This window comes from Styela clava, chromosome 2 (assembly GCF_964204865.1).
Source record: "Styela clava chromosome 2, kaStyClav1.hap1.2, whole genome shotgun sequence".
Classification (NCBI taxonomy): Eukaryota; Metazoa; Chordata; class Ascidiacea; order Stolidobranchia; family Styelidae; genus Styela; species Styela clava.
Window position 1 is genome coordinate 13,324,160 of NC_135251.1, and position 13,580 is coordinate 13,337,739.

General features: G+C 35.0%; 1 protein-coding gene across 1 annotated transcript in view; it reads left to right on the plus strand.

The window, feature by feature from the left end:
* LOC120335542 (uncharacterized) overlaps nt 1-10,381 on the plus strand; it is a 30,362-nt gene extending 19,981 nt beyond the window's left edge. Inside the window, exons 9-21 of the mRNA XM_039403069.2 lie at nt 376-576; nt 1,189-1,360; nt 2,345-2,484; nt 2,567-2,731; nt 3,229-3,435; nt 4,614-4,715; nt 5,255-5,409; nt 5,514-5,645; nt 5,783-5,912; nt 6,240-6,442; nt 6,744-7,002; nt 7,529-8,791; nt 9,258-10,381. Coding sequence (XP_039259003.2) covers nt 376-576; nt 1,189-1,360; nt 2,345-2,484; nt 2,567-2,731; nt 3,229-3,435; nt 4,614-4,715; nt 5,255-5,409; nt 5,514-5,645; nt 5,783-5,912; nt 6,240-6,442; nt 6,744-7,002; nt 7,529-8,791; nt 9,258-9,643 — 3,515 coding nt within the window. The 3' untranslated portion in view covers nt 9,644-10,381. The remainder of the gene's footprint in view (nt 1-375; nt 577-1,188; nt 1,361-2,344; nt 2,485-2,566; nt 2,732-3,228; nt 3,436-4,613; nt 4,716-5,254; nt 5,410-5,513; nt 5,646-5,782; nt 5,913-6,239; nt 6,443-6,743; nt 7,003-7,528; nt 8,792-9,257) is intronic.
* The last annotated feature ends 3,199 nt before the right edge of the window (nt 10,382-13,580 follow it).

A 13,580-nucleotide genomic window follows, 5' to 3' on the forward strand; every position in this document is an offset into this window, starting at 1 on the left:
TCATACATATATAATAATGTACATCTCTGGCAACTATTGCTCAATTATCTCCTAGATGTTTGACATGACATGTATCGCACTACATCGGGTCGATACGGGTTTGAATTTCAGAGGTTTCCGTACTTTTACCCCAGCATGGTATCATTTACAAACATCTATCGACAATGACCCGAAAAAACTTTTTCAGAAGCATTCAATAATTAGTTCTTCGGCATGAAAACACAAATAAAAACATAGTACTTTTATAACAGTTCATTCTCAGCTTCCACAACCCTGGCTCATATGGTTTACGGGCTCAGCTTTTCCCATCCCTTGTATATCAATCGTGAACTTAGTGGACTTCTTGGCTTTATGTGTAAAATTAAATGTTTTCAGATTCAACGAATGACTATCTCCAGATTTCATTTATCGAAGACAATAACAAACCTATAAAAGACAATCCCGTCAAAATCGGACAGACGAAAAATGGTACTCTGGTCATCAGAAATGTATCAGACTCAGAAGCTGGAAAATACTTATGTCGGGCGGTCAATCAAGTGGATGAATTAAGCCGTTTTGTGACGCTACAAGTGCATAGTAAGTGTGTAATCATTGGGCAGTTGTAACAGATTTAATTGTCATTGGGTGAGTCATTAATGAAAATCATCTCCATACCACCTGATCATGTGTAGTCCCTATGTAAATTTGACTAGCGTTGCGACAAAACACAAATCTCCAGTTCAGCAAAAAAAAATAATACGCTTCAATAAAGCCAATTTTACTTGCCTCCCACCAAATACGTATATGGCCTAAACAAAATGAGAAGTCCCAGTTTCAATATAATGATCGTTTTGATCGCATTCAAACAAGTGTTTCAATGTACGTACAATTTTAGGCGCCTCTGAAGTGTGTATACCAATATGGCGGCCTACTTTACATCAAGTTGTGTAAATGGACTGAAACCTATGGGCAGAGCGTATATTCACTTAGCTAACACAGACAATTCTCGAACTTGTAATAGAATTAAAATAAGGAAAATCTGAATAAAATTATAGCCTAACCTGGTACACACACTACAGGAGTACTCAATTTTTTCTTCGAATATATTTGTAAACTACTTTATACTTCCATTTATTCCATTTGGTAGTATTCAGACAAGTTGAGACACACAGTCTGTGAAGAGGATGAATCTTTACCCTTATTTTTTAGATCCTGCTAGGATTGTGGATATCACGGGAACACAGGACGTCGTATATGGAAGCGATGTTACTATAGAATGTGCGTCATGGGGAGACGATATCGTACAATTGAAGTGGTTGAAATCAAACAAAGATCTCCCAGCGTCAGATCGATACGTGAAAACGAGAGCTGTTGATTATAGGTGCGATTTTATATTTCGGTTAATGTTTTGTGGCGAACACATGGAGTTACATGTAATAGATTTTGGGGTTCCCGTAAGTGTGTGTACCAGGTTAGGGTTAGGGCATAAGATTTTTTTTGGTTTTCCTCATTTTAGTTCTATTACGAGTCGGGGACTGTCTGTGGTACCCACGTGAATATACCCCCTGCCCATAGGTATTCGTCCTTTTACACAACTTGATGTTAAGTAGGCGAAAAAAATAAGTTACCTCCATATTGGTACATACACTTCTGGAGCGACGATTTTGGGCTCAATTTCTATCTTCAACCGCGATGGAAATGGGCTTTATGCTGAAACCGACCGACCCTAGTACTTTCAAAAACATAGTGTCCTCTATTTATTAGTGACAGCGTATCTAAAGCTTTATTAGGAGCGATTCGTCCTTTTACACAACTTGATGTAAAGTAGGCGAAAAAAATAAGTTACCTCCATATTGGTACATACACTTCTGTAGCGACGATTTTGGGCTCAATTTTATCTTCAACCGCGATGGAAATGGGCTTTATGCTGAAACCGACCGACCCTAGTACTTTCAAAAACATAGTGTCCTCTATTTATTAGTGACAGCGTATCTAAAGCTTTATTAGGAGCGATTCGTCCTTTTACACAACTTGATGTAAAGTAGGCGAAAAAAATAAGTTACCTCCATATTGGTACATACACTTCTGTAGCGACGATTTTGGGCTCAATTTTATCTTCAACCGCGATGGAAATGGGCTTTATGCTGAAACCGACAGATCCTAGTACTTCCAAAAACATAATGTCGCTTCATTTATTAGTGACTGCGTATCTAAAGAAATATTAGGAGCGAATGTTCGAGTCACTTCATAATTGAAAAATAGTAACCGTCGTGTATGTTACATAAATATAATACGCAGATAGAACATACATTCAATATTCTTATTCAGTTTTTATTTTATCGTACCGTTATTGTTTTCTTTGTAGAAAGCTGGATGCAAGACATTCTATCACACTTCATAAATTAAAAATCCAAAATTCAATTCGTGGCGATACTGGGACTTACTCGTGTAAAGTAATGAACAAATATGGAGCATCAACACGTCACCTTGACATCCTCGTAAGATGTAAGTAGTTCGTTTTTCGTCTCCTTCCTTTTCTCCATACCCGACTCTTCAACGCGACCTAATGATCTTTCTCAATTTTCAGCTCCGCCTATGATTCCTAGTAAATTTGAGTTGATTGACAAAGGAACGTCTTTCTTGCGTATGGTTGTGTTGCCAGGGGATGATGACGGCGGTAGTGAATTGCTGTCGTATGTTCTAACCGCTACTAAAGTATATGAAGAAACGTCACCGGAGCCACCAGAATTTGGTAAGTTTTTGTTATTGGACACGAAATGTACATATACATATATTTTGCTAAATTATTGTTGGGACTTGGGATTATTATTTTTGTGTAAGAAATCGTTATTTTCTCCGCATGGACCTTTTAATTTTAATTTCCCAGTACTTAGAGATGGATTACGTTGGTAGAAGGCTATTACTTTTTTTCACATATTTTCTGAATCCTATGGACTACGGGACCCAATATTTCAACCAAATTTTTTCTGTTTTTTTTTTAATCAAAGGGACCACTTTTTATGACATCTTGGAACGCTTTCTCTCCTCACGTTTGCCCTCCTCTGTAGCAAATTTGGTGTTCGGCTAAGAACTTACGGTTCCGGTGTATATGTGCAATCTTGGTGTCCATTCATATATTTGAGCATTGCGCTTTATATAATTTGACTGGTAACAGGAGTAACCAATTTTGGCTTTATATTTCTTCCTTATAACAAAATCTGTAAATTATTTCCTATTCCTTTCGTTCAGGGCAAGAATTCCGTCAACGACACCATAAAGAGTCGCAAATCCAACCTTGGACATTAAAATACCCCGTTTCAGCGACATCCCCGAATCAAGAGATTGTTCTTGATCAATTGGAATGTGGCACCGAATACGAAATGTTTATAAAAAGCGAGAACCAAATCGGAGAAAGTTTTCAGCAAGTTAATTTAACCGAGAAGACCATAGGCTCAGGTAATAGAGTTAGAAAGTTATTAATATTGAGAAAATCGCATTCTATTTTAATTTTTGTCAATTTTACGGAATAAAAAACTCAAAATAAAATTTTTTTATAAAAAAATTTGTAAAACAAGATTGATAGAATTCACTCACGACAAAATAATGAATATACAGTATGGTTTGATGCAACACTTTAATTGTTTGAAGCACAAACTGCCTTTGTTTAACGTGCCATTGAGCATAAAATAAAAGGGGACTAGTCAGCAGTACCAAATTTGAGGCCGTGGTCAGCCAAACGAAATTTTTGCGTGTAAGATGGAAAAATCTTAAAATTGCTAAATATCGCAACAGAAATCGAGTTCACAAAGTTTTAGAGACAATGTCTTTCTGGTGAAATTTAAAATTTTTTTATGCATGGATGGGTTAAAAGTCTCGCGTCTAATTTCACAAATTTTATTATGTAAAGTAGTGATCAAATTCACTGGTAAAACTTGAGTGCTTCCAAATTGTGCATAACACTTTCACAAATTTTAATCGTGTTAGTTTCGTCTGATACCAAAGTAGTACTTTTACATTAATTTGCAACAATATCCTATAGTAATATATATATATATATATATATATATTATATAATGTAATATATAATATAGTAAAATTGTAAATAGTTGAAGATAGTTTAGCGCATTCATAAGTGTATTTTTGCAAAGTGGGCAATTTTATATACAGGACACTATGAAGCTCTGCAATCTATGTAATTGAACCGCAGCCATTACTCAAAAAATCACAATTTCTAATAAAATAATTTACTACCCCACTATAGAGGTTAGGCTGTATTAAAATGATATATCATATAATTATGTAAGGTGTCGTGTCAAGTGGAACACGCTTCGTAAAATTCACTGTTTTTATTATCACGGTTAATAAGAATTTATGAGACCACCTTGAACTTGAACTTTATCACTAAAAACGATTATCCTACGACCATGCTTGATGTACACAACATTATCTGAAAAATATATATCGATCAAGCATGAACGCTGATATTGTTGACCTATATTAAACACAAATTTCAAATTTCTTCGGCGAAAAAATAGCGAAAACGAAATTTGATTTATTGTTTTTTCATTTAATTTGATAAAAAATATTTATTTTATTTTTCGTTTTACCATTAATTATTTTTATTTTCTCTTTAGTTCCTGTTATACCGGTCGTAAACGAGATCGTTGTAGATGTCAACCAAAGTGCGGTGGTGTTAGACCTGAGGGCGTGGCAAAATGGAGGTTGTCCAATCACAGGTCAGAATTTGATAAACAGCATTAATATATTTCTTTTTGATAAAACGTTTTTTTAAGCGTTTCTCTCAGAACAGAGCCCAGTACAAGGTAGTCTAAAGTTAACCAGGGCCCAGCGGAAGAGTTTCGCCAGCAGTCCCGCAAGTTTACATTCATATGAGAGAGTGTATTTTTATGTGTATATTGTTTGAAAATAATCAAGTAGTACTGTATAATTATTAAACTTGCACCAATTATTGAACTTTCTACGCTTTGAAGATCATTTTGTTCTGCCAGTACTACGTTTGCTTCTATATATATTTCTAGTTTATACAATTTTATTTTATTATTCAAATGATGTTTTTCGCATAAGACAATTAAACTAGTGCACGGGGTTTTTTCAAGCCTGTGGAATGCTTCATTGAGTTTCCAGGAAAACGTTTGAAAATCACTTGTCTAAGCCACATGTTATTAATTTTTATTAACACGAATCTGATTTAAACTTAAACTTACTTTTTTTCCTTTGCTAAAAATATTCATTTTTGTTTATTTCTATCACTCAGAGCTTACAATAGAATATGCCAGACATGGTGATACAGAATGGAATATCACTGTTGTTGATAGCGCCATATTGGAAAACGTTTTGTCTTCTTCTCACACTGACGACGGAGGAAAAATTTCTTCCAACCCTGGTCACGTGATCATTTCAAATCTTCAGGTAGAACAGCATAGCTTTGAAAGCGTTTAAGTGCATTCGGGATATTTGGAATATTTGTCATTCTATAAATTATAGTTCTTTGCTAAAAGTCTTTTGTGTTACAGGTTGGCACTTGGTACAAAGTATGGACTTCTGCTTGTAATAATGCTGGCTGTAATTACGTAACACATTCTGTTGCAACTTTACGATCTGATGGAGCCACTGTTCCACCTTTGAAAGTTGAAATAGACAAAAAGGTGAATTTAACTGGCGTTTGAAGTACAGGTTGTACATAATGCTTTTTGTAATTTAAAGATTTATATTCAAGTCAAATGACACACATTTTTTCCTAGTGGCTTTGAGTCATAAATAAGAATTGTTTTTATATTTTTAGGAAGCTGCTACTGACGATGCCAGATTTCTTGTACCTATGGTATGTGGTTTCGGACTTGTTTTCTTACTCGCGCTAATACTATTGTTCTATCGACATAAGCAAAGATCGAAAAAACAACTGCGAATGAAAGGTTAGTTATATATTATACCACACAATTAGGTCTTATGTTTCATATACTTTACGTGACACCTTTCCAGTTGACGCCCTAACCTTTGTCCATAGATGAGTCTCCTTTACTTTTGAGTCTCCTCACAAAATTTTGGTTTGGTACCAAGGAATTGTATATAGAAAATAATTGCAAACATTCAAATTAAAACCAAAAAGGTTGATGCAAAATATATATTTGAATTTTGGACGCTTCAAAATTAAAAGGCAGAATAAGAATTCTTCAAGTGGTTAGTTACCACCAGAATGGTTCGCTGTAATTTATTTTCATTCATCTCTATTCGTTTTACAGAAGCGCGAAAAATGGCGCGCACCCTTTTGTATAAGACCGATGACAAGCCGTCTTACGCTTCGAGATCAAATCCATCCAATCAACAACGTTCTTCCTCCAATACTGAGAATGATGACGTCATAAGTGGAGTGGAGGTGGTGGAAGATGTACTTTTGATTAGAACTTCAACGAGTAGCGAAAGCGACAATGAATCTGGATTAAGGGTATAGAGTTGTTTTGCTATACTTGGGGAAATTATTTCACATTTACTCATAATAAATCTCTGAGCCAGAACCCGTACGGAATATATTTTCTGGTTGCTGAAATACCGTAATCCGTATTTGTGTACTTCGAGTGCAGTACATTTGCGCTATTTTGGGCAAATGAATACAGTAAGTATATAAATTCGCGACAGAAGCGATTGATTCGCGCAAAAGGTTTATTCGCTAATAACTCCCGATTCTATTTGATCCACCCAATAGCCAAATCGATCCAGTGTGACATGTAGCGTGTAAAATTTTTCAGATAACCTCGATTGGTATGGAAGTAAGTAGCATCACTGAACCGTATGCAGATGACAATATTCAACAACAAGAACTCACTTATCGACCTTCGAATACCTTGGCGAATCATGGCGGGGAAAGAAGTGCTTTATCGTCGTCACACTCGGAAAAGAATGCCGGTCCTAAAAACAGTTTAAGTGACGAAAGTAAGAAATCGGAAGGAAAAAAATCATTGAAAGACAATGTAGAGTTGGCTGTTTTTCGTGATCCAATTTCTTCAGGTATGATACAAATTATCTTTATGGCGAACTGGAGTTTCTAAGTATTATGGCATCGCATTTTTGGCCGTAATTTTATATAACTAAAATCAAAGTCTTAAAATTGTTAATTTTGTGAATTTTAGAACAAGTATTTTGATGCGATTCTGAGAAACTTTTTTTTCATATCACCCAATAATTAGAGTATAGGCCTATAGGGGATGTACAATACCACCTAAATTGAAGTAAACTTTGTCATTTACCAAATATCCGTTTTTGTAGAATATAAACTATAGGAAAATTGTTACATAAGTGCAGGCAACTTGTTGTATGAAAAAATATTAAAAGAACGTATAAATAGCACTCTTTGTTGTAAATTCTGAAATTCTTTGTGGAGCAATGAACGTGCAGAGGCCAGTAGTCACGCGGACTAAATAAAACTTTGCAATTGTAGTAATTCAATGTCTTCTTATTCTCTGGATTTATATTTCTAGGCTTGAATTCAAGCGTGGGATATTTTTGATAACAAAATGTTAAATTTCAATTTTAGACGACGAAGATCATGAATCTACTCTACCACTCGTGTGCGACGAGAGCGCTTTCGGTGACTCTGGTACTTGGTCATATTTTCAACCCGGTTCGAAGGCCAGAAGACCAAAGAAGAAATACAATCCGATTCCTACTAAAGAGACTCAACCTAAACCTATTCCAAGACGGTGTTCGTCTACTTCATCTGGAACCGACGAAGAACTCGCCCAAGTTTTCGGTCTCACATCATCAAAACGAAAATTCAAACCAGTATCAGTTGAAAACGTAGAACAACCACGGAACATACCAAAATCCGCAAATTCGGACATAAACGATAATTACAAACCTATTACAAAAGATAATTACCTTCCAAATGAACAAAATATTGGCCCCGTGATGGCAAAAATGGGCCCGCAATTGAGCACCCGAAGAACAGATCACTATTATGCAGTTGGAAATAGTCAAGATCGCTCTCATTCAGCAAGTATGCTGCAGCAACGCGGTTCAAGACCACACAAAGCTCTTCCACAAGATTCGATGCACACTGACAACAGGAGACCTCACATTCCAATGCAAGTTCAAAATCGACCTGTCGTGCCGAATTTAAACCCTTTTAAAACCATGTTTAAACCTACCGGTCAGTTACCGGTTCCTATAAATTTACATCGACCGTCGCCTGGACATTATAGAGGTCATACATTCTCAAATGACCAGATGTCTCATCATTTGGGTCAAAATACAGCACCATACAAAGATAATTTAAATAATAGAATCGCACCATATGGTACAAATACCTTAAATTCGTCTCCTTATGGAGAGAGGCAGTGGGTGAACTCGTATGACTCACAATACGGTACCGCCAAAAGTAAACGCCCATCTTGGGGCTCCACTGAACTCGATAAAGAATGTTTTTACACTCCTCCGTCGAGCAACGTTTCATCGTCCAAATGCGACCCCCATATTATCCCCCCACCCAAGTACCAACGACCACTTGATATTGCCACAAACCCCTCTACCAGAAAATTGGAGTCAAACAGCCCTCGTGATTCTGGAATAGGAAGCGACGAAGCCCCAAGTTCGCGCAACACGACTTCGTCCGTGTCTCCGCCCCAAATGAAAGGACGAAACGAGCAAGAAAAATCATTGGAAAGTTTGGACGAAGTTGTCTCCCAAAAAGGAAATCGTTCAAGTTCATGTAGCAGTTCGGGTGCCGGTGCTATTTATGCAATGACGCCTCCGCCGACTCCACCAGCTTCTGAAGCTAAACTGACGCCGCATATTTTTGGTAAGTTGGATAATTTTGCTTGACATTGATAAGCATTTTCACTTTATCAATAAGCATGAAATGCATATGCATTCGGGTATTCAAATATGGAGAGTCAGATGGAAAATGCGTTTTAAGTAACTCCAACTTTATAATAATGAATACAGAACAATGTTTAGCAGCGCTAGTAAGATGATAATATATTTTTGTACGGAAATTTTCATACTTTTTGTTTCTCCCTCATAACAAGGCATCACCCAAGTAACCTTATAGGCATTTGCAGTTCTTATTTAATATATACACAAGAATGCCAATACTTATTTCATGATTTAATTTGAATTTCAAGATTCAAAATTTGACATAGCATTTTAAAAATCGAAATGGATTTTGGAATACCTCACTATTTTGATAAGGTATGCATACTAGCAAATAACCCTATACCAGTACTATAGTGCATGAAATTTACTTCTCTATATCTATATTTCAGTTGATATTTCATCAAAATGCAACACCACACCAACACGTACATCTCGACAATCATATCCACCCAGCATACAAGTTCCTAATGCCGGTTATCGCCATCATTTAACGCCTCCCACAAAACTGGGTGAATACTTACCCACACCCCCACCTTCCGGACCCACGTCACCAACAGATAAACTCTCTATTCCACGCCCCCGAAAATCTGGAGGATGGGGTGTTGCCAATTTGGACGGACTCGGAAAATATCAAAATAAAAGCGACTCCCATCTAGCGGAAAATGAAATTACTGAGAAACGCTCACGAGCAAAAATACCTGATCGTAATTCATCCGATACTACATATCGAATGAACAATGATGATAATACCTGGCAAGCATCGACTTTAGTTTGAACTATGAACCAGGAAGTTGACCCGGGAAGGTCAATATTAGTATATGTATCTATGACTTTGGTAGTTTAAAGTACATTGCTACCTACACACTGCTACCTACAATTTAACGGATTGTAATAAAAATGGTACTTGCAGGCAAGGCCTCACTTGCGTCATAAATTTTCAATCCGTAAGCGTATATTGGAAAAATAGTATGAACTAAAAATGTCAAGTCTGAAATAATATTAACAACTAACTTATTGAATTCAAGACAAAAATTTGATAAAAACTGTTTACACAGTGCTGTATAAGCAGAAAATATCAAATATATATGTGTAAAATGATGATTTTTCATTTTCGAATAAGAAGCGTTAGGTATGTGATAGGCTGGTAATACTCTTTTAAGAAGTATGTTGCCTCTATATTTACGTTTGTACACACTTTTTGATCCGCTGACGAATATCCTTTTGAGACCTATGCCTGTACGATATATATATTCAATGTGCATGTATTTGAATAGGGCCTATGTGAAAATTTAAAAAATCGAAACGTGTTTTTTGTTTATTTGTCATTTTTGATTGTTTTTGCAATATTTTATTTATACTTTTCATTGATATAAAACTACTTTAAAAATCATGATTTGTCTTACATTTTCCGTTTTTGTTCTAACTTTTATCTTTCATTACTTTTCCTGTCATAATCTCCCTTTTTTCATTTTTGAGTATCTGACAATAAATTTCGTGGAAAAAGTAACAAAAATCTATACGATTGAAAAAGCGCAAAAGATTGTGACTAGAATTTAAAAAGCAGTTCGGATATCGCGAGTGGTTGCTATCAGGTTTATTCATGCACAATTTTTAAAGACGCAAAGGGCACAGTTTAGCCTGAGTTTTAAATTTTTCCATATACTTTATATCGAATAATTAACTTTCCGGGAATGAATTAGTTTGTTTAAATATAAGATTATATGACGCTCCCGAAGTATGTGAACCAAGATGGCGGACACCGGAACGTAGTATGTGTACCAGGTTAGGGTTAGGCCATAATTTCAGGTACAAATACTACAGGGGTCACTTGGCTAGTTCTTGGAACTCCGTAATTATGGCCTAACCTGGTACACATACTACGTTCCAGTATCCGCCATCTAGGTTCACGCACTTCAGGAGTACCGATTGTATAGCATTACAAAAGCATGGGACAATAGAGCAATGCTCAAATATATTAGCACCAAATACAAACGACTGGTCAGTTTAAACGACAGATAACAATAATTGGTGCAAACAGTTCTTAACATGATTCATTAATTTATTTAAATATTACCATTGAGTAGGAAATATACACCTCACAATGTTTGAAAAGCGATTACTCGCTTTATCATCTGTCTAGTTATTCTACGTCAGGTGTTCCCAAACTTTGTAACAACGTTACCCCTAAGTCGAATTACCAAAAGCTCAATTACTTCTTTCATAAAAATTAGGATTGTACGAATGCAATTATCAATCTACCTATGAATGACCTATGAATGAAGTATAGAATTGGGCAGAATAAGTATGGAGGCGATTTGTAAAGACTGAAGCACGATAAAGGCGTTCCAAAGATTTTATTCACATGAATACAATATTTAAAGGAAATACTACAACAATAGAACATATAATATAACACTGCACACCCAGATTTTCCGTAGATAAACAAAATAGACATACATAAGAAATTACTATGACAGTCAATATCGATTACCCCTAAAAATGTCAAATTACCCTTTTGGGGGTAATTACCCCCAGTTTGGGAACCACTATTCTATGTCATCACACATGCCATGACTATTGTGTGCCGAAGGCTATATCAAATTGAAACTGCCCACTACAACGCAGTCTGTACAATGTTGGCTAAAACATGACAGCAAGGATGAAAAATGGAAATTTCAGAACTAAAAAATAGAAAATTGACGGGAATTTTTTTTAGTAGAGGGTAGCTTACTGTACATTGAATAAATGAAAATGGCATTTAAGTAAGATATTATGACGAAGGCTGATTATTCAATTTCTATTTTTTATATGGTGTTAATTTCCAATATATCTGTAGCCTCCTGCAGATATTGAGCGGGTTCTTTAACTATTTTGTCTGAGTTTCCATGAATACACAATATTCGGGAAATAAAAAAGGGGTTAATATATTTTGTTGACCCAAATGCGATATGCCATCTTCATTCAATAAACTAAATTGTTCATAAAGATGTTGATCTTTGTTAATGTTTGCAGAGCAATTAAACGGTCACTTAGAAACAAGGTATTATTTATTTGAATTTCCAAAATTCAATATAAATACATAAACTACATAAAATTAGAGTTTTGTTGGAAAGAATGACAAATTGTACGTTATTCCTGCTTTTCAATCCAAATTAAAAGACATACCAAGAAATATGAAAAAAGCTATGAAGGCTGGTACTGCTGGTCGCTTTTTTGAAGGTATAGACGTATACAGTTACTTTCTTACTAACCACAATGTATGGTTGTTCCTAACTGAAGATGATAAGATGGAATGTTTTTATGAAGTAAAATATAGTTTACGCTATATTTTAGTTTACGCCACCTTACGACGAAAGATTCAGTGGTTGGAGCGCAGTCGAGTTTCATCACGTGAGTAAAACTATGATTTGTTATTAAAAGCCTTGAAGATCTTGTAAGTTTTTAAACTGTCCTTGACAGAGGTTAGTGGTCTATATGCAAAATGATGTAGGTTCATTTCTCTATTATTTATGAGCCAATGACCCCACTGATTCCCTGTAATTTTTCAATCTTACTCCTCAATCGCTTTTTTCTCCTTGAAAAAATAAATCGTGCAGAATCACGTTGTCATGTTGGAGTTAGCTACGGTGCCACATTTTCGTCGACTCAAAAACTGATTATTTGACATGTCTTCAGCTTTTGATTTATACAAATACCTTCACTATCCTCAATTCATTTTCAGAAATTACTCCTTTGCGTCCTCGGATATAAATATATACTTTGTTTTCCTCGTACACAAAGGATGGAAATACCAGTCTGACACCTCAGAACAGAAAATAAAAGAAAGCAGGGCACATAATAAAATGGAATGATTTTTTAAATGACCTCTCAATGTTATAAAATAGATTCAGAGTTGCTTATCATACTTGAATAAATTTGTTTTGAAAGTCACCACATGAAATTTTAAAGAACATTCTCGGCACTTAGTTTGGGTGAAAAATTTAATTTTTTTATTTTCTGTTGTTAAAGCAAGAAATTTGACTAGGAGTTAAAAAAACATCTCCATAGCAACAAAGTGTAATATTTTCTGATTCTGATATTTAAACATAATTTCCATACTGTTGTTAAACAAAACTGCCTGATGAGTGCGTGACTTCAATTGTACACTGAAATTAATTAATATGTATGACGAACAAACGATTTTTTCAAAATAATTCTTTTTTTTGCTGACTATTGAACATTTGCATATTTACCACAGGACTTGTATTACAGTCATTTTACTAGAATTAGTCTTGGAAAAATCTTTTTGGATTTTTTTTATACTTTTTTATTAAGCATTTAGGGTTGTTCTTTGAATAAAATTATAGAAGTTAAACTTTGCATATGATAGATAGATAGTCAACTTTAGCTTTAGATTTTTTTGCGAATTAATCGTTGTATACAATATGATATAAAAACTGACAGACAGTTCTGAGTATGACAGTGAGTGAGCCCAAAACTCTATAAGTTTTATTAATCAGATCAATAAATTCCTAGTAAGTAGTGGTAATTAATTTCCTAGTAATCTGATGGTAAGAAATACTTACATTAATGCAAAAAAAGTTGTCGGATAGGCACATAATATAATACCAATGCACCAAAGGTTTTATATATGAAATAGTAACTTGTTTTAATCCTTAATAAAATTTGTCAAAAATTGAAGATTTAAATTCAGAAGAATTTATCAAAATGCT